Source organism: Meriones unguiculatus, chromosome 2 (genome assembly GCF_030254825.1).
Source record: "Meriones unguiculatus strain TT.TT164.6M chromosome 2, Bangor_MerUng_6.1, whole genome shotgun sequence".
NCBI classification, from domain to species: domain Eukaryota; kingdom Metazoa; phylum Chordata; class Mammalia; order Rodentia; family Muridae; genus Meriones; species Meriones unguiculatus.
In genome coordinates, this window is record NC_083350.1 from 51,195,269 (window position 1) to 51,223,189 (window position 27,921).

The window sequence follows — 27,921 nt, forward strand, 5'->3', positions numbered from 1 at the left end:
GAAACAGCTGGGACCAGAAATGTACTGGTGGTTATGCTGAGAAGAGAGTATACAAGGTTTCTGCCATTGAACTGGGAATTGGTACTTAGAGGTAGGACACAGAAAAGGCAGGGGGAGAAGTCAGGGATGCCTATAAGCTGAAAACAGTATCTCTTCCAGGATAGTGAAGGTCCAATTGCAGGATGGCCGTTTCCTGGAAAGACAGGAAAAGGCTCAGACTGTTGCTGTTTATGGCCTGATAATTCCAGCAGCCTTCCCTCATAGCCTGCCTTAAGTCCTATATGCTGCTGGAAGTGGGACAGTGGGGGCTGGGAACAGACTTGGGGTCTCTTAAGGTAGTTGGGTATCACAGTTGTGCAGATGAGCATTGAATACTGAGGAGAACAATGGAGCCAAGACGTTTCTTTAAATGTTTACTAAGCAGCCAGAAGGTGACATACTCTGTTCCGCAGTGCCAGCCCTGAGGGGACAGCCAGGGTTTGGGAGGAATATGTACAGACTAGAGAAAGCTAAAGGCTTGTCAGGTTGTCTAGCTGCCCCAGAACTAAAGAGAGCCCAGAACCAACAAGTCACTCTTTTCCAGATTAGATGAGGCCAGGTGGCCCTTGGATACCCTAGAAGAGGTGGTGGCAATAGTGGCATAAGAGTTCCTTTTGTAATTTCACACAGGTCATCTCACACTGGATTACATGTCCATCTCAAATTGTTCGTCATCTGGGGAGAGAAGGCAAGAGAGCACAGTTACCCATTTAAGTTTTTGTAAGTTCAGCTAGTATAGGAACCCCTCTTGGAATTGAACCCCAACTACACTTCACAAAGGCAGTTAAATAGCTGTTCCTATTTTCTTTACCGGTTATCTCTTCCTCTGTTTGCTTCTCTTCCTTCAGCAACTCCAGCTTGGAGGGTGGTACTGTTGGGAGAGTTGTGACCCCGGGAATCTGAGGAAGGCAGCATGGAGGTGTCCGGGCAATGGGTGAGTTCTTGCACTCTAGCAGGAACTTTCGGTCGTAGATGATCCTGGTGCCTGTGATGGAGGACTGAAGAGTCAGGAACTTGAACACATTACTGCCCAACTAAGATTCAGCTGGCAAATGCTCCCAACCAAGTTTAGTCTAAGCATCAATTAAGGCAAGTTGAACATTCTGGCTAGTCCTAGCCTTAGGCTAGGATGGGTCACAGAAGTAGGGGTCACAGTCTTGAGGAGGAACACCACACTTCAAACTAGTCTGCAGGTTACAGATCTCATTGTTTTGGTGTATCAAGTGGGGCCTAACAACCTCTCACCAAAAAGTTCAATAACATTTCCGAATTCCATCCAGTGTAGTCTCCTGGGCTCTCACCTCTTGCAAGGGGGACTTGGCACTCCTTGGAAAACATGATGCCCCACCCCCAGTCCTTTAGGGCTAGTTAGCCTCACCCATGGGAATGCAGCCAAGTGTCCTCGAAGAGCCCTGCCCTGTTCTTGCTGCTCTCTTCTGCTTCCACATGGCAGGAACCTGTTTGCCAGCCTAGCAGCTCATGGCCCAATGCTGCAATCACTACATAATACTTGCTGCTTTATGTTGAGCCACCTATCGCAGCACTTCTCAGCCTTTGAGTTGCGACCCCTGGGGGTTTGCGTCAAACAAACTTTTCACGGGGGTCGCCTAAGACCATAAAAAAACAAAACCCATGTTTCCATCACATTAATTAACAGCAGCAAGGTAAGTTATGCAGTAGCAACGAAAATAATTTTTATGGTTGGGGTCACCACAACATGGATTGTATTAAAGGGTCACAGCAATTGGAAGGTTGAGAACCACTTGTTCTATTAGGACTTAAATTATTCCCCAGCATCAGTGATTTGGTGCAGCGTAGGCATGGAGCACAGCAGAGAAAGAATTGCTACAAAGTGGGTTTAAAGCATTGTTGCGCTGCTCTAGAGTTTTTTGAGAAAACAAGTTTTAAATACTTTCCTTCAACGCTATAATTTGAAGAGGCCCCGGGAAGCAATTCCAAGGTCAACCCTACCCCACCCTCATACAGTCCCTGTCCGCTGACCTCCCGGGGTAGTTGCATATAGTGTACCGCCCGGCGTGGTGCTGTAGCAGTCTGGCAGCCGGTCCTGGCACCCCGGAATTGGGCAACTCGTGAACGCAGACATAGCGAGCAGCAGAAGGTAACAACAGGTGCCTTGAAAGCGCGGAAAACAATTCTGGGATATAAGCAGTAGCGCGTGGCAGGAGGCAACACTAGGGCACGTCACACCCGGGGAGGGCCATTGGCCCGTCACTTAACTTGAAGGCTCCGCCCCCTTAACCTGAGGGCTCCGCCCACCCGCCCAGGGAACTCTCAGGATCTGCACAGACCGGAGAGATGTTGAGTTTATTTATTTATTTACTAGTTATACCTGGATGTTGTGAGGAGTAATATAGCATTACTATTAACCATGCTTTTTGGTAAAAGTATGCCCTCAGAGCTTGTAGGAGGGGAAGACAGGCTCCCTCTTGAGTGACTTCAGCTTAGCTTTGTGGTGCCTCTGATAGCAATTTGGTCACAGTGCCATTAGATGGTCTGCCCTTGAGCACAACAGGAAGGTCAGAGGCTTTGTGACTGTCACTTAAGGTTCAGTAAACTAGGGAATGGAGGAGGGGAAGGCTGTAGTCAAGAGAGGCCAGCCCTTTGATCAGACACAGCTAACTAAGGGCGTGGTGAGGATGAGGAAGCTTAGCTAGTTAGCGCTCTGGAAAGGAACATCAAAGATAGGCTTGTTAGAGAGTAGATTTAATTTTTTAAATTCTTATTTTTTAGACAGGATCTTACAGTCCTAACTGTCCTGGAACTTGGTATATAGACCAGACTGGCTTTGAACTCAGCGATCTATATGCCTCTAAGGATGCTGGTCTTTTTTGTTGTTGTTTCAAGACAGGGTTTCTCTGTGTAGCCTTGGGTGTCCTAGACCAGGTGTTGTAGACCAGGCTAACCTTGAACTCACAGAGATCCTACTGCTTCTGCCTCCCCCAGTACTGGGACTACAGGCATGTGCCACCATGCTAAGGGTGCTGGTCTTAAAGGAATGCACCACCAAGCCTGGCTGAGATTGAATTTTAAAAAATACTTAAGCACAGTGATATGACAGGCAATTCCTGTTATTGCAGAAACTGCAGGTTTTCAGAATCACATTTCAGGTAACAAGTGTACATTTATTTTTATTATTCTTTAAAAGGTATATTGGAGTCTCTTAAAAAGTGGTGCATGTCTAAGCAGACTGGGTAATTGTCTGACAATTTCACTTTTGTTTGTTTCTTTGAGATAGGGTTTTTCTGTTTTAGCCGTGGCTATCCTGTAGACCAGGATGACCTCAAACTCTCAGAGAGTTTGTCTGCCTCTGCCTCCTGAGTGCTGGGATCACAGTATGCACCACCACTACCCAATGACAATTTCACTTTTAAGCAAAGTGAGAAAGTAGCTAAGAGTGGGGGCATGGAGGATGGTGATACTGAAGATGAGTTCATTGGGCGGTGGCAATGTAGACAGAGAAATGGATGAAATTCAGATACACAGAAGGACAAAGTATCGGCTAGTGAGATAGCTCAGCAAACTAAGACACTTGCTGTCAAGCCTGATGATATAAGTTCGATCCTTGGAACTTTTATAAGTGGAAGGAGAGATCCAATTCTTGCAAGCAGTCCTCTAATCTCTATGTAGGCATGGTGACATGCACGTACCCCTCCCCCCAATAAATGTAATGAAAATTTAAAGGTGAAGGATAAAGTAATCTGGTCAAGGGCAGGCTAAGGAAAATGGAGATAAGCTAACTTCGAATCTCCTGGCTTGAGAGTCTTGGTAGCTGTAACTGTAAAAGGGAAAACAAAAAGGGGCATGTCTTACATTTAGGAATGAATACTGTGTGCAGAGTAACAAAATAGAGTAAGGAGCTGAAATAACTGGAAGTTCAAGGGGAAAACTGTGTCTAGATAGGAATAAAATGAAATACAAGAGTATGGGATGGCATCATCTGAGAAGGTGCAGAACAAGAAAATGTATAGCACACCAATATTTAATAATAAAGTGATTCACCAAAATAGACTGAGAAATAGAACTCCAGGGGCGGGATGTATGTGGCGCCATGCTTCTTTGCTCCCCCCAGCACTGGGAAGGCAGAAGCAGGCAGATCCCAAGTTTGAGACCAGCCTGGTCCACATAGTGAGGCAAACAACAGAAAAACTAAAGGGGCTGAAGAAGTAGCTCAGCTGGTAGAGTGCTTGTGTGGTACGCTCAAGGTTCCGGTTTGATCCCCAGCAGTGCCAAAATGAGAACAAAACCCAAACAAATTCTAGGTTTTCTTTCTTTTTATTTTTTAAAATAATTTATTTCTTTTTTAAATTTTATGTGCATCGGTGTTTAGTCTGCATGTGTTTCGGTGTGAGGGTGTCAGCTCGGCGTTACAGACAGTTGTGAGCTGCCATGTGGTGAACCAGCGTCCTCTGGAAGAACAGTCAGTGCTCTTAACTGCTGAGTACTCTCTCCATCCCCCTAGAGGTTTTCAAGAAAGGTGCATGATGTGAATGAGGTCCTCCTTGAATCTCTATTATAAAACAGCAGCCAGTCCTACTACTATTGCTTTTCTTACGTTACTCTTCTATAACATACTGTCAGGGCTAGGAAACTAGCCAGATTCCATATCCACACAACCTCACAACATGGATAAAGCATCAGAAGTTAAAGTTACAGAGTTAACACTAATTACTGTTTGATACAGAAGCAAAATCAACCAACCAAAAATCAAAACAAAAACTATGAGTAGGACATTTAAGCCTATAAGGCAAACACAAGATATCTACCACTTAAGCAAATAGCTTTGAATTCCTAGTAGTACCACCAAAAACAAAAACAAAAACAAAAAACCTGGTTATGGTGGCATAAACCTTTATTCCAAGTACTAGGCAGGCAGATCTTGTCTGTACGTGAAAAGTACACACAGACAAGTTTGATATCAGCTAATATGTTCAAGATCATGTCCTCTAATTCAGGTCTTGAAGCCCAGGCTCATGCCCTCAATTATTATTTTGATATGGAGGACTTCATATGTTGTTCAGATTAGTATTGAGCTCCTAGGCTCAAGCGATTCTCCTGCCTCAAGCAGAACTTTCAGGCAAATGCCACTATGCCTGGTTTCATGACCCTTATTGGATGTATTAACATACTTAGGATTTTGATACTTCATTTCCTAGAGAGTGAAGGTGAAAGATTAGGATTTTGATACTTCATTTCCTAGAGAGTGAAGGTGAAAGACCTAACCTGTGTTCAATTGCCAAATCACTGAGGGTAAACAGAAAACACAACGTCATCATCAGCCTTCATCCCAGGACAGGGTCCTCGGGAAGATATAAACAGCTGTATTATTTGGTAAAAGTACTAGTCATAGAACAAGATGTTCAGAAGCTGTTTTCATACAGGCTTGTTTGCCTCTTCTGGGTTTACAGTGTGGTCCAAAGGTCTTCAACACCAGGATAGAACCATGCATAACAAGTTCCTCCTGTTTGGACTTTTGCTGGGGAGGTGCAGGAGGAGCTGAGATAAGCATCTCATGGAGCCGAGGCTGGTGTTAAAATCCTGACCCCCCTTATCACCACATAAGGATGCACCACATGCTGGACTCTTTGTTTGGCTTAGAACTCATATGCCTAGCTTTCCCTTTCTACAAGCAGACAGACCTTTTGTGTGTTATGGTTGGGAGGAGGATAAACAGAAACCATAAGGTTTAATTAAGCTTTCTTACCTCTGGTTAGAAGAGGCCACCCCTGGCTGTCCAATTCTCTTCTTTGGTCTCATTAGTTGAGGTGATGGAACTTCCCCCTTGAGAGCAGGGACTGAAGAAAGCACACTGGCCTATAAAAGGGCAAGTCAGCACACTGTAGCCACAACAGTTTTAAAGGGTTCTAAAACATCAATAATTTTATTACACTGGACACTACTTGAAAGAAGTGGATCCGGAAACCTTGAAGACAGAATTTAATTCCCTGAAAGAGTTTTATTCTTATGGGGTTTGACATGTGCCTTACTTAGCAGGATTCACTAAAACTTAAGGGCTCACTATGGATGTGTAACATTCTTCTGCTTCCACTAACTTCCATATCAATACTGGTCTCTAGAATAGAAGGCTTTTGATTACAATTATCAGATCAAAACCTCAGAACTGTAAACATTTGTTTTCAGTATTCCCAATGCCATCTATCCATTTTCATCAACAAGAAAAAGAAGAAAATCTGGGTTAGAACTGCAAGACTCCTTTGGTTAATTTGTTTGATTTCATGTTCAAATGGGGAATCTGAAGCCCAGAAATGAGATGACTTGCCTAAAGCCACACAGTTGTAAGTGACAGAAATGAAAATAGGGTTTAGTCCTTTAACTTTCACTCCGTTGTACCCACACTGCCTCCCTCCATCCCTTGTATGTTTTGAAAATAATCAAGTTCTTACCTGAGCTAGGTTTTATCCAATGTTCAAGTTGGTAAAAGAGCAGTAAAGTAATGTCAGGAGAGGCAGGAAGAGGAAGAAGAGATTATAGCAGGTAAAATAGGGCTGGGATTAGGCTACCAAGATCCAAATAGAAAGGGGATGATGTTGGTGAAAGGGAAGGGAGGAAGGTCTCCCCAGGAGCTCCTTCTACTGCACAATACCTCTTTTTCCCTAATTCTCTGAGTTTCTCCTTCCTTTCTCTTCACGGATTCTAGTCACTGAGACAGAATTTCTTCCTCTGTTGTGTTGAAGGTTTATAAATAGATTTTAAGGGCTCCTCCAGATCACTCAAATACTTTACAAGATATGTAGATGTTCAAAGCGATCATTCTACCCTAGAGTGAGATGGATTCTGGATGTGGTCACTATAAAGACAATGAACTTCACAACCAGTGGCACTTTCCGGATTAATCAAACACAGAAAAAATAAATATGTAAAATGTTATGAAAGACCAAAGAACCCACATGTGGTAGTTCTTACACAGAACTAACAAGGTATTTCTGACTTGGTGATGACTTAGGACCCAGGCAAAGATTATTAAGAATTCTTCAGCCAGGCGCAGTGGTGCAAGCCTGCCTCTGGGAGGCAGAGGCAGGCAGATCTCTGTGAAGTTGAAGCCAGCCTGGTCTCCAAAGTGAGTAGTGAGTCCAGAAAAGCCAAGGCTACACAGAGAAACCCTGTCTTGAAAAACCAAAAACAAACCAAAACAAAAAACCAAACTTCATTGCTGACAGAGTAGAAAAGTGCTGCTTGCATAATTTTCTGCTCTTAGTTGGTGTGTGTCTGTGTGAGTGCTTTCTCAAGTCCCCAAAATTGTGTTTTTTAAAAATACTGTTTATAAAGCTGAGATACTGAACCACATTAAAACACAACTGATAACCATATGCTTCAGTTTCCTTTCTCTGTTGTGTCAGATTCTTGGCATAGTATGGTATACGGTTTGGCCAACCTAGTCCAGTCTTTTTGTGATTAATTTGCTAACCATATTGGCTCTTCATTTTTGAGACCATTGAAGTAAACCCAGCATTAGTCACTCTCTCTCTCTCTCTCTCTCTCTCTCTCTCTCTCTCTCTCACACACACACAACATACACACATAAAAACTCAGTGATTCACCATAACTTGTTAACAGAAGTCATCCCTCCCCCCACTTATGTTCAACTCAAATGCCAAGAAGCACAAAAGGAACACAAAGTGAATGATTTGGGTATCCCTAAATCTTTTCAATGTGAGTAAAGCCTAAGGTTCTTACTAACACAGTTATGATCCATTAAGATCAAAACCTAACCAAATGGCCTGTTTGCTAACATCAACTAAGAAAAACTGACAGGCCTTAAAGTCCTCATATTTAATAAGGGGAGAGCCAGGAGAACAAGAAACAGCTAACAAGCATTAGCAGTGCTTTTATGGCTGTCCAAGAATAGACACTACAGTGTTAAATGTAAAAAAAAAGTTACAAATAAATACAGCATTAAGCAATTTAATTCAATATGAGTGTGGTTTGGCTGGCATCTTTATGACCACTGAAAGGATCACACCCCACTTCTAAACACTGTTCATTTCTTTTTTTTTATTGAATATTCTGGTAAATATTTCACATTAATACAGGCTACATTAAGTAGAGCCACTATATGACAAGAAATTTACTCATATTTTTCCTTTTAAGTATGTAAACAATTATACATGTAGTTATCATTCTAAAAAGTTGAAACATGTAATCATCTAATTCTCTTCTGCATACAAGTAGCATTCAGGATGTTTAGCCAAAAGCACTAGGTTCATCTGATCTTGAGTCAAAAATGGCTAAACTAACCAGAGAACATACTCAGGTAGATAGGAAAGCAATTTGTTCTTAAACAATGGGCAATCAAATTTCCATTGCTAAAGCCTCAGAGAATATTTTAGTTAGGCACATTAAAAAAACAAGAACAAAATAAAAAAACCCCAGAGTTCTTCCATAGTCATAGATTTCCCAAACAAGGCTAAAGAGGAAAGACCTTCTAACTTAGTTGACATATTTGAGATGCATGTTTCCAATATGAGGTGCCCACGTGCCAGGCCAAATCTGAAAAGGGGGAGGAAAAATTGGAATTTCTAATTAGGAATCTTTACACATTTGTGAAATGAATATATAAATTCAATGGCAATGCAGTGTTTCTGCCTAGGAAGAATACACATACAAAAAACAGAATGTTTAGTACCATCATCTTGATAATGAAAACTTAATTCAGATTAACAGTCATTATTTAGATGTTACATTTCCCATCAAATTCAGAGTCTCATGACAAATCTGAAACGTGGAAGAGCTTTAAGCCCGTTTTACCTGCTGGGCATCAGTGCATTCAGTTGAATTCTGGATAACTTTTATCATAGGGTTCCAGGCAGGATCTGGGTTATGAAGTCCATTGAACAGTGGGCCACCTGACACATCAGCAAGCTGAGGGTGAGAGGGGATAATGGTGCCTCCATACATGGAGATCGGCAGGCCCTAAAGCAGCAAAAAAATAAAAAAAAGTAAGAGTAATTCTGTATGAGTGTTTACACCTATAATTTGGCTATTAGGCAGCCAGGAAACCAGAGAACACAAAAGAACACCAAATTCAATAGCCTGTTCTTTAGAGAGTAGAGGCCTCCCTCAAATGTGTGGCATAGAAAGTGAAGCAAAACTCAAATCTCTCAGGTCTTTTAGAAGGATTGGGGCATCTTCAGGATAATCAAGGGAAAAGTACTGCAAGATAACAGTACCGTCTTAAAATTGAACAAAAGACCTGGTGGTCATAGAAGCTAAAGGGTGACTTTCACACAAACTTCTCCTTAACAACTGATTACAGTGGCTGGCAATGAGTCAAAGTTACAAGGACACATGCCAACTCACTGTAGAAAAATCCACAAAGGCACTTACCATCGGCTGGTGAAAAATGTTAGAGGGAGCTACCATTCCAGAATCATCTCTCTCCATTGGTTGATGCTGGGAAAATGTGCTTGGATCTGATAATTGTTGATGCATTGGATGGTTCCCTATAACAGATTGTGACCAACCTGATAAGCCTTCTAGAAAAGAGAATAGAAAAGAGTGTTAATTTACCTAGGTAAAACAATAAAATATTACCACTTTACTATTTCTTTATATCAAATTTTATCAAAATAATTGTTCTCAAGAGTTCCAAGAACATTTATCACAGTCTGGCAAGCTATAACCAATCAAACAAACAAACAACTTCCTAGAAAAACAGGTGAATGTCCCTGCATACTCCCAATTCCTTATCTGAAAGAAATTTAAATATAATTATCCTATTCTGCACTCTTAAGATAGAAAGGAATTTTGAGTTGAGTCATATTCCATATGAGAAAGGAACCCATTCTGGTAGCCTAGGTTAGCCTGGAACTCTTGATTCTGCCTCCTGAGCCACCATGTCCACCTTAATCTTTTACTCCTGATCAATTCTATATATCACTGCCCCCCCCCCAAACATTCTAGACTAGGATAGAATGAATCCTTCAGAGATCTAAATACCTTTCTCTCACTGAATATTAAGTATAGAAACTAAATATTTTTCTTCTTTTATGCTTTTAGTATGCTGTACTGCGTGCCCATAAAGAGCTAAAGTTTTTGGTTCTGTGCGCTATTAGAGAGCCAACCATGGCTCTGTGTAGTCAAGGCAAACGCTCTACTTTTGGCTGTATCACCAGTCTTTTATTTTGTGGGAGAAGGCCTAAATGTGTAACAGCACAGACTGGGACCTGAACTCCCTGTGTAACTCATGATGATCTGGAACTGGAGATCCTCCTGCCTAAGACTTGTGAATGCGAGAAGTACAGGCCTGTACCAATATACACGTTTATGGAATTCAGTTTTTGAAAAAAATTTTCATGTGTATGTGTGCATGCCTGAGTATATGTGTGTGTACCACTTGCATCTAGGAGCAAGAGGTCTGAAGAGGCACAGATGCTCTGGAACTAGGGTTACAGCCAACTGGGAGCTGCCATTTGTGTGTTCAGAACTGAACCTAGGTCCTCTGCAAGAGCACCAAGTGCTCTTAACCACTGAGTTATCTCCCCAGCCCTTCTTCCCCTACCCCTAGGAACTAAGTTTTAATGGCAAACTCTAATAACTTACTCAAAATGTCTCAGTAGAGGGTAAGGTAATTGTACCTGACATAGCATTAACACCAAATGACCAGATCCCACTGTGTCCAACAGGAGCAACAAAACTGGTCCCTACAGGGGCTTGTGTAACAGATCCTCCTTGCCGAATCCTGGCCAGCCTCTCTGTTCCAATAGGAGGAGGTATCTTTCGATCCTGACTGGCACTGTTTCCTTTTGGTTGTTGGCCCAATGTTGGAGGTGCAGAAGTGGCTGAAAGAGGTGAAGATGATCCCGAAGAAACAGATGGAATAGGAGAGTCACCTGGTGGCAAAATATTTCTCTATTGTTTTATTAAATATAAAAACTAAAGAAATATGAGAAGCCTCGTAAAGATCTATTCCAACAACAAAGATTCTGTAAAGAATAGTTCATTTGAAAGGATAATTCAAATGAAAATATTTTCTATAACAATTGTTTAGACTACTTCTGCCTGAAGTATAAAGAACTTGTAAGATTTTTCCCAATGAAACTAAACAAAGGTAGAAGAGAATTGCTATTATACTAAATAATCTTCTGAAAACATTAATTACATCTTACATTTACTGAGGCAGTGTTTAAAAAGTACTTAAATTACTGTCCGGAATTCTTTCCCATTTCTATAGCCTGATTTTTCCATAAGGAAGAGACATTAATAATAAAATCATTCTTGAATTCAAGTGATAGCTATGGTTCTTCAATGGACATAGTCACAAAAACTAATACAGATCAGGCATGATGGTGCATGCCTTTAATCATAGTACTCTGGAGGTGGAAGAAGGTGGATCTCTGTGAGTCTGAGCCAGTTCAGTCTAAACAAAACAAAAGCTGTAGCTATAGCCTACTGCTAAAGAATTTGCCTACTTATGTGCAAGGCCCAGAGCTCAACTCCTAGAACAAGGTGTGGAGGAAACTATCATATATTATGTGACATCAAATAATTCCCATGTTCTAAATACTGATATGAGTGAAAATAAAGGTATATCTATAAAGGACAATAATACATTCATAAAATGTAAAATAAGTGTGAAATCATACCAGAATGACCACCTACAATCAATCAGCTTCTTTTCAGAGTTGAGAAATTTCACAACACTGCTCTCACGGGACCTTTAGGAAACTACTATGTGTATTACTTCGGATTCTTGATCCGAAGTCCAATGGAAACATTTTTGGTTTGATCACATACAAGCCTGGGGTACCTGTATATTGCTTGTTTTACTAAAACCACTACATAGTTTACTCTGAAACAAATCGCTTAACAACATATTCAAGATTCTTTGAAAAATTTCTCTAGAATTCCTACATGTGTTTGAGGCACTTGTCCAAGGATGGGGAGAAAAATGTTGTCTGTTGAAACTAGGAGTCCCGACAGGTGCTGGCCCTTGCAGGAAAACCCTTGTCCCTGGTATGCCAGAGAAACTTGTCAAAGGAGCCGCAGCAGATGGGGAACTGCCTGATGGGTCAATAGATGGCAACCCTGGAATAAAACAGGTTCAAGACATCCAATTAGCTGAGGCTTTAAAATGGAAAGTGGAAAGTTTATTAATATTTTTTAAGGTAAGAAAACATACAGCTTATTTTTCATAAATTACAGAAAAATGAACTCATGTATATGATACTACATTGCCAAACCCAATTTCTTATAATCAGAATATGACCCAGTATCTCTAACTATAAGCAAGTGAGCCTGATGTTTAAAATGGAAGTCATCTGAATGTTCTAGATAAATCTTCAAGCTTTTGTTACTGAATGGAACATAAAATAAGACCATATTGTATATGTCTAAGTGGCATTTGCCCAATAATATCTGCATTCTCTTTTGAGAAAAATCTTTTAAGTATAGCTGATTATTTACAAAGATATAGTAATTTCCAATGAAGATGAACAAAATTTCTTTCTTCACAAAAATAAAAACCTACTAAAATAACATTAATTTCAATATTCTGCAAACTATATCACAGCTTCTATTACTTTGTATAAATCTGAATTTAGTACTTTCCTTAAATTCCACTGATTTCCCTAGTGAGTGTATTATGAATATGAGACAAAGTTCTGAGAAAGATTATACTACGTACTCATTTCCCATCCATAATAAGTAGTTTTTGTTTTTTTAAGTTACTTATTTTAATGTGCATACCACACAAATGTGTGATCTTGCATTTAGGAGTTGGTTCTCTTGGTCCACCATGTGGTTACTGGGGACTGAACTCTGGCAGTCAGGCAATGGTGACAGGCCATCTGGCAGCCCCTAAGTAGTTACACCCATGTATAGCTCTATATTTATTGTTTTTATTTTTAAGTTTATTTATTTACATAAATGCATGTTTTGCCTGCATGTGTGTATGTAGACCAAATGCATGCCTAGTACCTTCAGAGGTCAGAAGAGGGTAGCTGGGTGTGGTGACTCACACATTTAGTTCTAGCACTAGGAGGCTGAGGCAAGTGTGAGTTCAGACCAACCAGACATACTGCCTCAAAAAAAAAAAAAAGGAAAATGTTGAATGTGAAACTGAAGTTACAGATGGTTATACTCTAAACTACCTGCTGAGCCATCACCTCTCCAGCTTTTTTACACACACACACACACACACACAATATATATATATATATATATATATATATATATATATATATATATATATCTTTAAGAGGATATATATATCTTTAAGAGGATATATATATATCCGTCTTTAAGGGGATATAGATAGATAGATAGATAGATAGATATCTTTAAGGAGAAGAGGAATCAGGAGAAGCCCAGAGGGCTTCTGGCCAGGCAGTCTAGCTAAGTTGGTGAGTCTAGTTCAGTGAGAGATCCTGTCTCAAAAAATAAGGTGGAGAAGGAGTGGTGATATGGACCTTGCAGTCAAGGACCTTGCCATCAAACCTAATGACCTGAATTTTTTTTCTCAGGAACCCATGTTGGAGAAAGAGAACTAACTCCTGCAAGTTAAGTTGTTTTCTAACCTCCACATATGTGCTGTGTGTCTACATGCAGACATCACACACACACACACACACACACACACACACCATAAAATATATAGAAGGTGGAGAAGGACTGAAGAGAAGAGCCAGAGGTTAAAAACATTCAGTTGTTCTTTCAAGACCTGAGTTTGGTCCCCAGCACTGTATCTGGTGGCTCACAACTGCCTGTAACTCTAGCACAAGGGAATATGACACTCTTCTTATCTGGAAGCACTGGCATATAGGCACATACATATATACACAGACATAAATGAAAATAAGAATAGCTGGAGAAATATTGAGGAGGACATCTGACATTTATCCCCAGTCTCCAGGTGCATGTGCACACACCCTCCCCATTCTCTGATTTTTTTCAATCAAAGCCTGAGCACACAAACAGTGAGTTGTCCTTTCTCACTGGGAGTTCTGAAATGTTTGCTTACAGAAGAAAACATGAAGATAATAGTTTGGACAGTAAACAGTCTTGCTAGGCATTATCTCTATTTGAAAAACAGCTATGTTTTTCTGAAAAGACAAGTATCTCTAAACATATATGAAATAAAAGCAAGGCTAATGATATCCAGAACAACATAAATTAGTAGTGTACAACTAGGAAAAGGGCTAAAGAGTAGTTTTCCAAATGAGGGGAAATAGTAAGTGGCAGTAGTATTTCTTCTTTCCAATTATTTTTCATTATGTGTTTGAGTGTATCTGTGCATGTGAACTTGAATTCAGAAGAGGGCTTCAGATCTCATGGAGCTGGAGTTATAAGCAGTTGTGAGGCACATGATGTGGGGGATGGGAACTGAACTCAGGTTTCCTGGAAGAGCAGAAATTGCTCTTAAAAGCTGACTCTTCTCCTAAGTTACCAATAGTGTTTCTTTTCTTTTAAAATAATGTACTTATTTTTAAAAATTAATTTTATTTATTTTTTGTGTGTGGGTGTTCTGTCTGCATGTATGTATGTATGTATGTATGTATGTATGTATGTATGTGCATGCCTGGTCCCTGTGGAGACCAGAAAAGGGTATCAGATTCCTTAGTACTGGAGCTACAGACAGTTGTGAGCTGCTGCCCTGTGGCTGGTAGGAACTGAACCCCAGGTCATCTGTAAGAGCAGCCAGCTCTCTTAACTGCTCCCTCTAGCATTCACATTTTTACTAGAGACAGGATTTTGCTATGTAGTTCAGGTTAGCCTGCAACTTGTGATCTTTCTACCTTAGCCTCCTAAATGCTGCAATTACAGGTGTATGGTACTATGGCCAGCTCTAAAATGACATTACTTTTTTTTACCCCAAGTTTTGAAATAATCATAGAAATACAAGAATTTCTCATTTTTCAGTACAGATTGAATGAAAATTTTGCTCTTACTCTGCAAAACACATTTCCTCCTTCAAATATCTCCAAGCCAAAACTGGCTTCTAATCTATCTATATCTTTCTTATAATATTCCAACAAATAATTGGTATCTTTTTCCCTTGATAATTTCACACATGTGTATAATACACTCTGACAGTCACTTATTTTACTCCTACCCGTCAGCTCCCCTTCTTCTGTACGAATCTCTTTTCTATATTCACTGGGTTTTGTTTAATAGCCTATGAAATTTTACTAGGGGCATCTGTGTAACCCTGCGTTTGGAACCATCTGAGCCTGATGGGTTCACCAGTGGGTATACAACTGGATACTATGCCTACCCCCCTCTTAGTATCTGTTGGTTGCCAACAGACAGCAGTAAATTTAAGGAGCCCCCAGAGTCCCTTCTCCCCTCATAGCAACCTCTAATTTCTAAGTCAAGAAGTCAAAGCCGGACATGGTGGTTCCCACTTATAGCTGTAAGTTTAAGGCCAGTGTAGTTACAGAATGAGACCTTGTCTCCAACAAAAAAATTTATTAAGAGTCAGCACATGACCAGAATCTCTTTAAGCAGCTCCATCTAATGTAAGTGATGGTGTGTGCCACTAATGTAATATCAAGTAGTATGCAGTTCCAATGTTTTCAATCAGAAAAGCAAATAATCACTATATTGTTTAAAAGTCTGTAAATTTGGAATCCTTGAAGTATACCATGAATCCTCTTTATTAACATAATTTGACATCAATTTCCAAAAAAACTAGACCAATTCAAGGTATAATCTCCTTACTGTTAGGTATAGAAATAGAGAAAAAGTATGAAATAGCTTATTTTATGTGATTCATATATAGCAATTTTGGGGTCCCATTTAAGCAGCATTAACTAAAAGGCATTATTTCTTTGAGGTAAGATAGTATTAGGTACAAAATAAATGCCTATTAGCTTGAAAGGTGAGTTACAACGGCCCCACATTTAGTTACAGGAACACTTAATGATGACTTACCAACTGGACTACTAGAAACTCTCTGTGAAGGCGGTCTGAAGCCAGGTGCCTTGGAGTTGTCAGGGTGCACATTTTCCAAGTGTCCAAGTACAGAGTTACTCAGGAAAGCTGACTGAACGGTGAAAGAGGCATCTGCAGCAACTCTCGAAGGTAGTGGACCATCTCCCCACCCTTGGTTAGCTGGCACCTGACTGCTATCAAAAAGACTACTGAAGTGATTAAAAAGTGTGGCTGGGCCAAATGGAGGCTGCAAAGACTTGTTTGCTGGGTTTATGTGCATCTGAGAACCACTCATAATGTTCACAGCTGATGAAAGCTGCACTGCAGCTGGTGGGCCTTGAGGTGGTGTTAAAGAAACTGGATTGGTAACAAAAATTGACTGGGGATCCTGGTGTATAGTTGCATTTGGTACCACTGAGTAAAAAGAACCTCTGGGCTGCATTCGATGAGAAACTCGAGGTGCTGGTACAGCTAATTGAGGTAAATTGCCAGTGTCCTGATTATCAGCAGCAACCAATCTGGGTGATGCCAAAGTCAATGGAGCAGGTTCTGCATTAGAGGCAAAAGGCATTGACACAGGATTTAAATCAGACACATTGGATGGCTGTCCCTCTTCTTGTATATTACTGGAGGGGGGAGTAGAACTACTGGATGGGCGAGTTTCTGAAGCTCCTGAGGTGTTGCTGGCAGAGCTATTACAGCTGTTTGCAGTTGGAGATGGTGTACATAGATTTGTCAAGGGCTGGTCTTGTGTGGACACTTTCTCTTTGGGAGGAGGTATGACAGAAAAAGAGTCTACTTTTTGTGAACAAAGTTGGACTTGAGGAGTAGTTGTAGGCATAAATGTGGTGGTAACTTGTCCACTAGTGGTAGATATGGAGGAGACAGAAGGCAAGGAACTACTAGTGCTTGTCACAGAGGAAATCACTGTTGCTGGAGGACTGGTCTTAGGTGCACAAGCAAACAACTGCTTTCTGACTGAGGAAGGAGTCCGGGTATTAGTCATACATAGCTGCTGACTGGCAGCAGCTACAGAAGAGACAGTGATAGGACAACCAGCAGTAGCTAGTCCAGGAGATTCAGACGGTAAAACAGGTCCATTCTGGTTAGGTAGACGGGCTGTATTACTACTATGCTTTGGAGAACTATTTGCATTGCCAGGATTCACAGGTCTCACTGGGAATGGTCCCCAGGTATTAGGTGAAGGTGAGAAGGTTCCTCCAAACTGGGCCATGGGTAAGCGAGGATGCCGAATCTGTTGCATAGTTTGAGCAGCCAGCAGAGCCAAATGAGGATGAGGATAAGCTAAGGGAAGCGACACTGGGAAAGGAGATCGTACATTTGTTGGCACATTCTTACTAAGTTTATTAGTGGGCGGGAACGTAGATAATGTTGTTGCCTGTGATGTTACAAGAGCAGGAGCACCCAAGGGAAATGCATTCTTGCTGGAAGTTGTTGTGGTGCCTACTCCAGATGAGAAGTTTGTATGAATGGACTTGGTGCTGGCAGGCGTCCTGATATGGTTTTTAGGAATCAAATCTTCTAGTTCCTTTGCAGGATCTTGAATAAGTGCGTTGATAAGTTGGACTGCGTGCCTTGTTGATTCTGTACCACCCCTGGAGAATAAATGAAATTAGACTAGCAATATAAACCACAAAAATACACCTTAGGTAATAGTTTTTATAACTGGAAAATTTTTTTCAAATATTTTAATTTTGTTTTTTTCCCTAGATAACCTTATGAATCACATTTTTTTCTAGTTGAACCCAGGGCTTAATATATAGTAGGCAAGTAATTTACCATTGAGCTACATCCCAACTTTCAAATGAAATTCCTACCTAATAAAAGCATGCTTCTTATAAAGTTTTGATGGAGAACTTGTAATATGTAAGTTATTTTTACAGTTACCTTATTGTAATCATTCTCTCTCCATTCTTATCTTTTTGTTTATCTACATCAATATGGGCACCAGTAACATCTTGTATTGCTGTAATGTTGCATCCTCCTCTTCCCATTATTCTGGATACCACTGAGGCTGGAACAGACAATTTCTTTGACCTATAAAATGAAGGCTATCCATGAGCTTATGAAATCAAATGTCTTTAAATATTAAATAATGGAATAAAAAGATAAAATGTATATTAATAGAATTTTTAGAATATTCTTGAACTTTAAATAATTAAATTCTTATTTTAGAAATTATTATATTGAATTTAGCTAAGAAAAATTATATTAAAAATTAGATTGAGTTTGAAGTCAGTCTGATCTACATTGTGAGTTCCAGTGCTGCCAGAGCCAAACAAGATACCTTGTCTCAAAAAAAAAAAGAACAAACAAAACAACTATTTAGTTACTTACAATGTAATATTCACAAGTCAACTAATCTGCAACTAACATCTCTCTCTCTCTCTCTCTCTTTTGGAGACAGGGTTTCTCTGTATAGTCTTGACTATTGTCCTGGACTTGCTTTGTAGACCAGGCTGGCCTCCAACTCACAGAGATCCAATTGCCTCTGCCTCCCTGAGTGCTGAGATTACAGGCATATGCCACTGCACCCAGCTTCTCTCTCTAAACTAGAAACAAAAAGCATACCAGTAGGAATGCTGGTAGCAGCACACACCTGTGGTCTCAGCACTTACAAGGCTGAGGCAATTTGGATTTCTATGAATGCAAGGGCAACCTGGTATACGTAAATAGTGCCAGGCCAGCTGGGGCTACACAGTGAAACCCTGTCTCAAAAACAAAGCAAAATATACACTGACTCATATATATTAGCTTGTAATTTTAAGCCATAAACAGTTCATATTTAGCAATTTTCAAAAGTCTCAAATTTGGCCTCTATAAAATACAATTTATTACATTGTTATATCACATAAAATATGCACGTAAATTTTATATAGTTTCTAATTTTGTTCTAGCATATTCTGGATTTACTATGATGTTATAGTTTATAATAATGGTTACATTCAAATTATTAATCATATCATAAAAGATGGAGATAGGGCTGGAGAATATCTAGAAGTTTAAGAGCACTGGCTGTTCTTACAAAGGTCCTGAATTCAATTTCCACCACACGGTGGCTCAGAACCATCTATAATGAGATCTGGTGCCCTCTTTTGGCCTGCTGGCACACATGCAGGCAGAATACTGTATAAATAATAAATGAATAAAATCTAAAAAAAAAAAAAAAAAAAAAGATCAATAGATACGGTAGTATACACCTGCAATCCTCTTCTTGGACAGTGGAGGGAAGTGGATCAGGGATTTAAGGTTAGCTTTTGCTGTATGTCAAATTAAAGGTTAGTCTAGGCTGCATCAACTCATAAATAAACAAAACAAAGTAAAACAAAAAGCCGTTGTGGTGGCATACTCCCCGAGATGGAATTAATCTACTTACCTTCTAACAACTTCTTTCCACCCTTCTTCTCTCTTTTGACACCTTTTAGGACTAGTGAGATTCAGCTTCATGGTTGGAGAACTTAATGGCAATGACTTGTAGCTTGTTGACATGGAATTTGCATTTGTTTCACCTTCAAGGCTGAGAAAAGAGAATTATGGAGTTCAACAAAAAATATACTTCAAGGCAGAAATTCAAGAGACTACATAGACAAACTGATATTTGAAATACTTTTTAAAGTTTGGTACATTCAATAATCAAGACAGGAAAACAAAATAAACAAAGAGCCTATCAAAAGGGGTTATTCAATAAAATTAACAGTTAAATAAAATAAAAACGGTAATATTTTTAAACTTCAGACTAACAATCTTGTTCAAATATCTAATAATCTTTACAATGAGCACAAGATTAAGAGGACAGAGTCAAATTTTAGTTCTGAAGCTTGGAGACAAAATATGCCAGCAGTGGTGGCACATGCCTGTAATCCCAGCACTCTGGGAGGCAGAGGCAGGCGGATCACTGTGAGTTCAAGCCTAGGTTGGTATACAAAGTGAGCCCAGTATGGCCAAGGATAACAGGGAAACTCTGTCTTGAAAAAACAAACCAACAACAAAAGGATAATATTATAGACACTATTTAATACAACCTGTACTTAAACAACATACCATAACATTTTATGCCAGACATGAAATAGAAACAGGGAGCACAGAGTTAACAAAACAGAAAAATTTACCGTGTCTGAGTCTTGGAAGTGGCAGTAACTGTCTTTTCTTCTTGAGAATTGAGAACTGTGGGGCACCTCCTGTCACTGGTGGAATTCACATCCATGGTGAAATTTAATTCTTGGCTCTTACCACCACTACTACTCTCACTGTTGCAGTCTGTGCTATCTAAGTTATCCGAATCACTGTTCCCACCTGTACCACCACCTCTGGGTTCTCCATTTATTTTATTTTTATCTGCTTTTTGTTGTGCTAAAGATATATTTGGTTCAGATAAAATTAAATGTGCTGTGGGAGGGGACTCTTTTGTCTTATTCTTCTTATTTTTCCGATTAGTGCTGGGGGTTGTCACTACATTGGCTCTTTTTTTCCCAAATACATTTGTGAAGGTGGCAGATGTAGCAGAGATTCCAATTGTGGTAGTAGTAGTTGCACTCGGAGGCTCTATGGGAATTTCTTGTTCCACTGAAATAAAAAAAATTTAACAATGAGGGCCAAAGATCTCAAAACAAATCATGACAGAATACATGTAAGAATTCATAATAAATCAATCTCTAAGGTCATATTTTCCTTTTCACTAATAAAGAAATCCTTGTTATTAGAATATTCTGATATATAAGTTGGCATAAAATATATACCATTAGTGTTCTTTTTTGGGAAAAAAAAAGGATTTGTTTATTCTTATTTTTTGGGCATTGGTGTTTTATCTGCAAGTATGTCTGTGTGAAGGTGTCAGATCCCCTGGAAATGGAGTTGGAGACAGTTGTGAGCTGCCATGCAAGTGTCAGGAATTGGACATGAGTCTTCTGGAAAAGAAGCCAGAGCTCTAACACTACGCAATCTCTCCAGCCCTACGTGTGTGTGTGTGTGTGTGTGTGTGTGTGTGTGTGTGTGTGTGTGTGACAGGGTTTAGAGCCCTGGCTGTCCTGGATTTAACTTGTAGAGCAGGCAGGCCTCAAACTAAAGATCTACTTGTCTCTGCCTCCCAAGTGCTGGGATTAAAAGCATGTGCCACCACACCTAGCACCATTAGTATTTTTATATTTTTGGTTGTGAGCCCAGCATTTAAGGGCTGAGCCATCACCCCAGCCCACCATTAGTATTCTTAAAGTTGATAATACAAGTTCTATAAGCTATTCAAAAACCACAATATACTCTGAATTTAGGAAAAAATTAGAATGGTATTGAGGAACTAGAATTCAATTAATTTGTCTTCTCCAAGAACTGCTAGGCATTGCCATAAACATCTCAACTGACAAGTCTACCCACAGTGGTTTTAAAGCCTTAACCTTAGCAAGAATTTCTGGAGGAATTACTGTATTAGAGAAGTTAGAAGTAGAGAAGAACCTTTTAGTGTACTCATTTAATATATACAAGTTAACTTAAATTACACTTCACTGAGCCAGGCAGTAGTGGCGCGAACCTTTAATCCCAGCACTTGGGAGGCAGAGACAGGCGGATCTGTTAATTCAAAGCCAGCCTGGTCTACAGCGTGAGTTCCAGAACAGTCAGGATTACACAGAGAAACCCTGTCTCAAAAAAAAAAAGAAAGAAAGAAAAGAAAAAAGGAAAGAATAAGAAGAAGAAAGAAAAAAAGAAGAAAAATATGTGGGACACCTCTTTAAATCATGCTTGCTTTCACCTTCGTGTTTTCTCTATTAGTTTATACTGGGAGGCACTAAATATTGCTACGAAAGCCAGCTACCAATTTCCGATTAAAATAATGAAACATTTAACAGGAGTGGCCCCAAAAGGTTAATTTAAAATTTACTTATTATTTATTTATGTAGTGATAGGGTCTTTCTATGCCTGAATTCCAGGTAATTCAATTCCCCTGTCTCAGCATCCTAAGTGATGGGATTACAGGTTTACTCTTCCATGCTAACAAAGGATAATTTTAGATGTAATTCAGATGAGTCACTTTTTCTTACCATCTTCATCATTCTCCTCTTCATCTTCACCCTCTGGTTGTTCTGAATTCTCTTTAGGTTTGTTCCCCTCGTCTTCCTGTTTCCTTTTCTGCTCTTCTTTTTTCTTTTTTCTCTTTTCTTTTCTTTTCTCTCTTTTAGCTGCAAGAGCTTGCTTTCTGCTCTCTTCTCTTGACTGCAAATAAAGTGTGTCATTTAACATTATGATGTAAAAACAATTTTTGTATTTATTTTGTGTGCAGGTGTTTCACCTAGGTATGTACCACTTGGCATGCTTGGGGCCTGAGGAGGTCAAAAGCAGGCAGGAGGTCCTCTAGAACCAGAGTTATGGACGGTTGTAAGCCACCAATGTGAGTGCTGGGTACAAACCCGGGCTCTCTGTAAGTGCAACACAAGAGCTCTAACAGCTGAGCCATCTCTCCAGCCCCAATAATGTAATCATTTAAAATATTAAATGAAATGGCATTTTTGTTTTTTACTTCTCATGGATATCAGTCTCAAATACATTTATAAAATCAACAAGAGAAAAACAAATGGAGTGTCATAAAAATGAAATATATTTATAACTCAAGTAGTCATCAACAATGTGAAAAAACATCTAGGACACCAATAAATATAAATATAATTTATCTGATGAGGAACATGTACACCTACAACATACAGACATCTCTTATTACTCACTAGTAATCAAATAACCTAACTGAAAAATCAACTATCAGGCTGGGGTTACAGCTCTGTGGTAGAGTGCTTGCTAAACATGTGGTAGTGGCAGGCAAGACATCAGGTCAGACTGGAATGCTAGTGTGCACCTATGACGCCAGAGCTCAGGAGGCTGAAAGTCCATGGCCAGCGTGTATCAGCACAGTGAAATCCTGCCTTCGAACTAAAATACTAAATAAAAACTACATTGCTGGGGGAGGGAGGGTGAGACTGGGAAGGGTAGGGAGGAGGGAGGGGCTTATGGGGGGATACAAAGGGAATAAAGTATAATTAATAAAATAAAAAAAACTACATTGCTAAACTAAATTTTAAAGGAAATAAAACCATATATTAATATGTAAAAAAAAAATGTCAGTTACTCCTTAATAGGGCTGTTAAAAATAAATAGGAAGGGCTAAAGATATGGCTCAGTGGTTAAGAATATGTACTACCTTACAGAGGACACAAGTTTGGTTCCCAGAACCCATATTAGAGCAGTTCACAGGTGCCTATAACTCCAATTCTAGTGGAATCTGATGCCTCTGGGCAGTGTATACATACACTTAAAAAGAAAAGAAATAAACCAAAAACAGACTGGGCGTGGTGGAATATGGCTTTAATCCCAGTACTTAGGAGGCAAAAGCAGGCACATCTCTGAGTTATAGGCCTGTCTGGGCTTTAGAGAAAGACTAAATAAATAGAGGGAGTGGGGAAGGGTAGGTGGCTGAAAATAGACTGTGGTGATTAATGAACGCACAAGCCAATGAATATTCTATACTGATTAGTATAACTTTAAATGGATAAGTTCTATGATATATAAATTAAATCTCAGTAAAAATATAGAAAAATACAATTCTGTGGCATATATTTGCCTAAAATGTAGTTATCTTGATCTTTATAAAGGACTGGCATATTTCACTATAAAAATGTTAAGAAGAGGGCTGAAGAGGTGGTTGAGGGGTTAAGAGCCCTGGCTCTTCTTCCAAAGGACCTGAGTTCCAACACCCAGCAACCACATGACGACACGCAACCATCTATAATGAGATCTGGTGCCCTCTTCTGGCCTGCAGGTGTACATGCAGGCAGAATACTGTATAAACAATAAATAAATATTTTAAAAAAAATCAAACAAATAAATAAATAAAGCTTTTTAAAATGTTAAGACTAATAAAGAAATGATTTTTCCTTACTTTATAAAAAAATTTAAAACCACATTTAGAACTCTTTACTGTCTTTCAGTTTTGCTAACATCTGTGGTTAACATAAAAAATAACATTTTCTTTTCAGAAAACAGCCAACAATAGTAACAGATGCTTAGCACTGTAATAAAAAAAGTCTGAAAAGAGAAAACACGTTACCTATATTTCTAGGAAAATTATGCGAAACAGGCTCATCAGAAGAAAAGCATTTTCCAGCTGGGCCTGGTGGTATTGGCTTAAAATTCCAGCTGCTTGGTAGGACGAGACAGGAAGATTGCAATTTCAAGGCCATCCTAAGTCATAAAGTAAGTATATGACCACCCTAGGACACTTGATAAGATCCTGTCTTAAAATAAAAGCAAGAAGAAGGCTAGGGATAGCTCGGGGGTAGAGTGCTTGCCTACCCTGCCTGAGAGTAGAAAAATTGCCTAGTATGTGTATGGCTCTAGGTCTAATCCTCAGCATCACACACATACAGTTAAATTAAAATGGAAACAACAACAAAAGAACAACAAAACAAAATGTGATGGGTATGGCACACCCTTGCAATCCCAGTACTTGCGAGGCTAAGGTGGACATGCTGGTATGGATTTAATTGCAGCTGAGGCTGCATGGGCTAAAAGTATGGTTCTACCTCAAACCACAAACAAAAATCAAAATTAAAAAATAAAACAGAACATGTATATACCTTCTTTCTCAGTATATGGAAGTCCTAAAATTAACTTCCAGCTTGATGGTGGTGATGGCAGCTGCAGTATACACCTGTAATCCCAGCACTTAGGAAGGCAGACACAGGTGGATCTCTGATAGTTCAAGGCCAGCCTGGTCTACAAAGCGAGTCCAGGACAGCCAAGGCTACACAGAGAAACCCTGTCTTGAAAAACCAAAGAAAAAAACAAAACAAACAAATAAACAAAAAAACCCACAATCTGGGTTTTAAATTTTTAAACCTTTCTCCAGACAGTGCGGGGGAACAAACCTAGGATTTTCCTAAACATCTAGACAAGAATGAAAACTTTACAAAGAAACTCAATAATTACCTTTTAATTCTATTTTCCTAAAGACTACTATTCAGGGAGACAACAAATTACTTCCGTTTTGATTTCTAACAGGGAGCTCACCCCACCCCTCACCTTTTCCAGATCCAGCTCTTTTAGGAGAATGCTTGCATTTTTATTTGCCTCTGCAGCCTGCTGGTCTTTAGCCTTCACAATCGTCTCAACACATTGGTGACACTTCTTCAGCAGTTCCTGCAGGGCAAAGTACAGAAAATTTTAAAATAAAGGGTCCAGTGTAAGTGGCGCTGAATAGAAAGGTGCACAAGTTAAACCTCAAATAATAAGAATTGGCTAAATTAAACTTTGACTTTAGTCCTGTATCAATCTTTCATGAGAATGAAGCACCTATAAAAAAATAATTTTATTTTTGAGTCAGCATCTCAGCTCACAGTAGCCTCCAACCCACTAAATTATTGAGGCACGCCTTGAAGTTAGTTTAGTTGCTGAACCTCCTTCTTCTGACCTCCAAATGCTGGAACTACAGGTATGCAACTGCAAGTGGCTTTTTTTTTTGTCCTGAGACAACCTGCCTTTGCCTCTCAAGTACTGAGATAAGTATGCATTGCCATGTAAGACAAAGGCATCTTTTTTTTTTTTTTTTCCTTTTCTTTTTATTCCTGTTTTTCTTTTAGCTTTTCCAGACAGGGTTTCTCTGTGTAGCCCTGGCTGTCCTGGAACTCACTCTGTAGACCAGGCTAGCCTTGAACTAACAGAGATCTTCCTGCCTCTGTCTCCAGAGTGCTGGGATTAAAGGTGTGCCCTACCACCTGGCTTGGTATCTTTCTTTCTTTTAAAAGGTATTCAGCCACTTTTGATGTGAACTGATAGACTAAGATCAGAAAGGAGAGGAGAACCTCCCCTATCAGTGGATTTGGGGAGTGGCATGCATGCGGAGGGAGGGTGGGATTGGGAGGGGAGGAGGGAGGGGCTTATGGGGGGGATGCAGAATGAATAAAGTATAATTGATGAAAAATTTTAAAAAAGGGAAAAAAATAAAAAAAATTTAAAAACAAAACAAAACAAAAAAAGGTATTCTTAGAAAATCTTCTAATCAAGTTAACGAAATTAAATAAACCATCACTATGATGCACAGGAGGAAGGTAACTTCAAATACGTTATCAAAAGTATCATACCTATCTACTTTGCTAATGGATAAGCCGAAAGACCCATGTTCATTCTCTTTTTCCAAGAAATGTTTTTTCTGGATAGCCCTGGCTGTCCTGGAACTCATTCTGTAGTCCAGGATGGCTTCGATCTCAGAGATGCACCTGCCTCTGTCTTCCCAGTGATGGTGTTAAAGGCTATGTGCCATCACCACCCAGTAAAACCCATGTTCTTAATCTTTACATAACAAGTTCTTTGTTTGGTGCTGGGACTGAACTCATGACCTTGACAGCTAAACATACACACTTACCACTGAAGACATGCCCAGGGGAAACAAGGTCTTAATTGTACTTCTTGGCATATAGTACCACAAAGAATGAAAATGTGCTTCAATAATAAACTTACCTTATCTGTAATTGTTGCTATGTATCTCATGCATTCTATATCAGATGGAAACTGATTGACTTCCTTCACCAAATACTGAACAACTTTTACATGACCCTGTAAAAAGCACAAAACCCCACAGATTTTGAAATTTTATCCATATTTAACACCTTACTGTGAAAAATTAACATTTTAAAAGTTTCCTAAATTTATAGTTAAAATATGGACACTGTAAAGAGAAAAAAGTAAGCAGAACATGCTTAAGGATATAGAGGAACAGGCTGGTCACTGTGGGACATGTCTTTAGTCCCTGCACTCAAAAGGCAGAGAAAGACAGATGGATCTTTGTGACTTTGAAGCCAGCCTAATCTACACAGTGAGTTTCAGGACAGTAGGACTACATAAAGACACCCTGTCTCAAAAAACAAAAGCAAGCAAGCAAACAAACACTATATGGTACACAAGACATTAATTTTCTCATTTCCCACAAAAAGGAGGAAAACTATTGAAAATAGCATTTTATATAATAAATCTACTATTAGGGTAAAAATGGAAAATGTTTAATGAACCACAGATAAAAGGATACTAAGTCTGTAAGCACAGACTTAGGTTTCAAAGCATTATTTGGGTTTCATTTTATTAATACACAAGGTGGTATTTTTTTGAGCTTTATGACTTGAATATAGTTAAAACACATACACTCTCTCTCTTGTCAAAAGCCATTCTGTTAAAGGAATTCAGTAGGCATGTGGACTTTCTGGAAGGGATCCAGCAATTTCCAAGATCTGTATCATGATGTACCACAGAACTGCTTTCAACCTCTGCCCCCTCCACTCCCATTTCTGCACTGATGCGTCTCTCAAAAATCTGGCATGGTATGAACCCTCACTTTCTGGGCTGAAGTAGTATTTACCCACTCTGACTGAACAAACTTTCTAGGGATCTTTTTGAAGATGTACTACTATTCAGATGAATTAATTCCTGATTATAGAATTCTTGGTTTGAGTCAAACAATCTTAGAAGCTAAACAGTTGATAGAAAGTTTACAGCTACAGTATATATACTTCTGTGGACCTGCAGACGCCTCACTAGGAGACAGGCTTGGGACAGATTTGTGGCTTCAGATAACTTTCTCTCTGGAAATGGCACCAGGAATCCTGGTACGCACCATAAACATGGACAAGTTGGCTTAAACTTCCCACGAACCTAAAATATAATGGGGCTACCAAGAAATGTCTAAATTAAGTACAAACCTTAATCTCAAAATATACAAACTGTTTCTTTGTAATTCCCTATACCTTGTCAGCTTAAGGCATACAAAACTGTCTTTCTAAATTTACTTTGTTTCTTGGAATGAAAGACAGATACAATTATTGTCTTGAACTCACTATAAACTAAGAGATAGCTGGAAAATGTGTAGCCAGGTCAGTCTTAATTAAATAAACATATATCTTGTTATAACCTCTTGGACCCTGTTAACTT

General features: G+C 39.4%; 1 protein-coding gene across 8 annotated transcripts in view; it reads right to left on the reverse strand.

The window, feature by feature from the left end:
- Positions 1-400: 400 nt before the first annotated feature.
- The window catches only part of Ankhd1 (ankyrin repeat and KH domain containing 1), a 107,522-nt gene continuing 80,001 nt past the window's right edge, over positions 401-27,921 (reverse strand). For 4 of the 8 annotated variants that reach the window (XM_021651685.2, XM_021651684.2, XM_021651692.2 and 1 more), the window contains 14 exons: positions 26,461-26,556; positions 25,027-25,143; positions 21,999-22,170; positions 20,079-20,532; positions 19,346-19,486; positions 17,857-18,006; positions 15,949-17,564; positions 11,929-12,102; positions 10,653-10,907; positions 9,403-9,551; positions 8,824-8,988; positions 5,762-5,871; positions 851-1,024; positions 401-714 (listed from right to left, as the gene is read on the reverse strand). In XM_021651685.2, coding sequence (XP_021507360.1) covers positions 711-714; positions 851-1,024; positions 5,762-5,871; positions 8,824-8,988; positions 9,403-9,551; positions 10,653-10,907; positions 11,929-12,102; positions 15,949-17,564; positions 17,857-18,006; positions 19,346-19,486; positions 20,079-20,532; positions 21,999-22,170; positions 25,027-25,143; positions 26,461-26,556 — 3,777 coding nt within the window. In that variant the 3' untranslated portion in view covers positions 401-710. Of the gene's footprint in view, positions 715-850; positions 1,025-2,159; positions 4,516-5,761; positions 5,872-8,050; positions 8,566-8,823; positions 8,989-9,402; positions 9,552-10,652; positions 10,908-11,928; positions 12,103-15,948; positions 17,565-17,856; positions 18,007-19,345; positions 19,487-20,078; positions 20,533-21,998; positions 22,171-25,026; positions 25,144-26,460; positions 26,557-27,921 lie in introns of those variants that run through there. The other 4 variants (XM_021651687.2, XM_021651688.2, XM_021651690.2 and 1 more) reach the window with 4 other exon arrangements.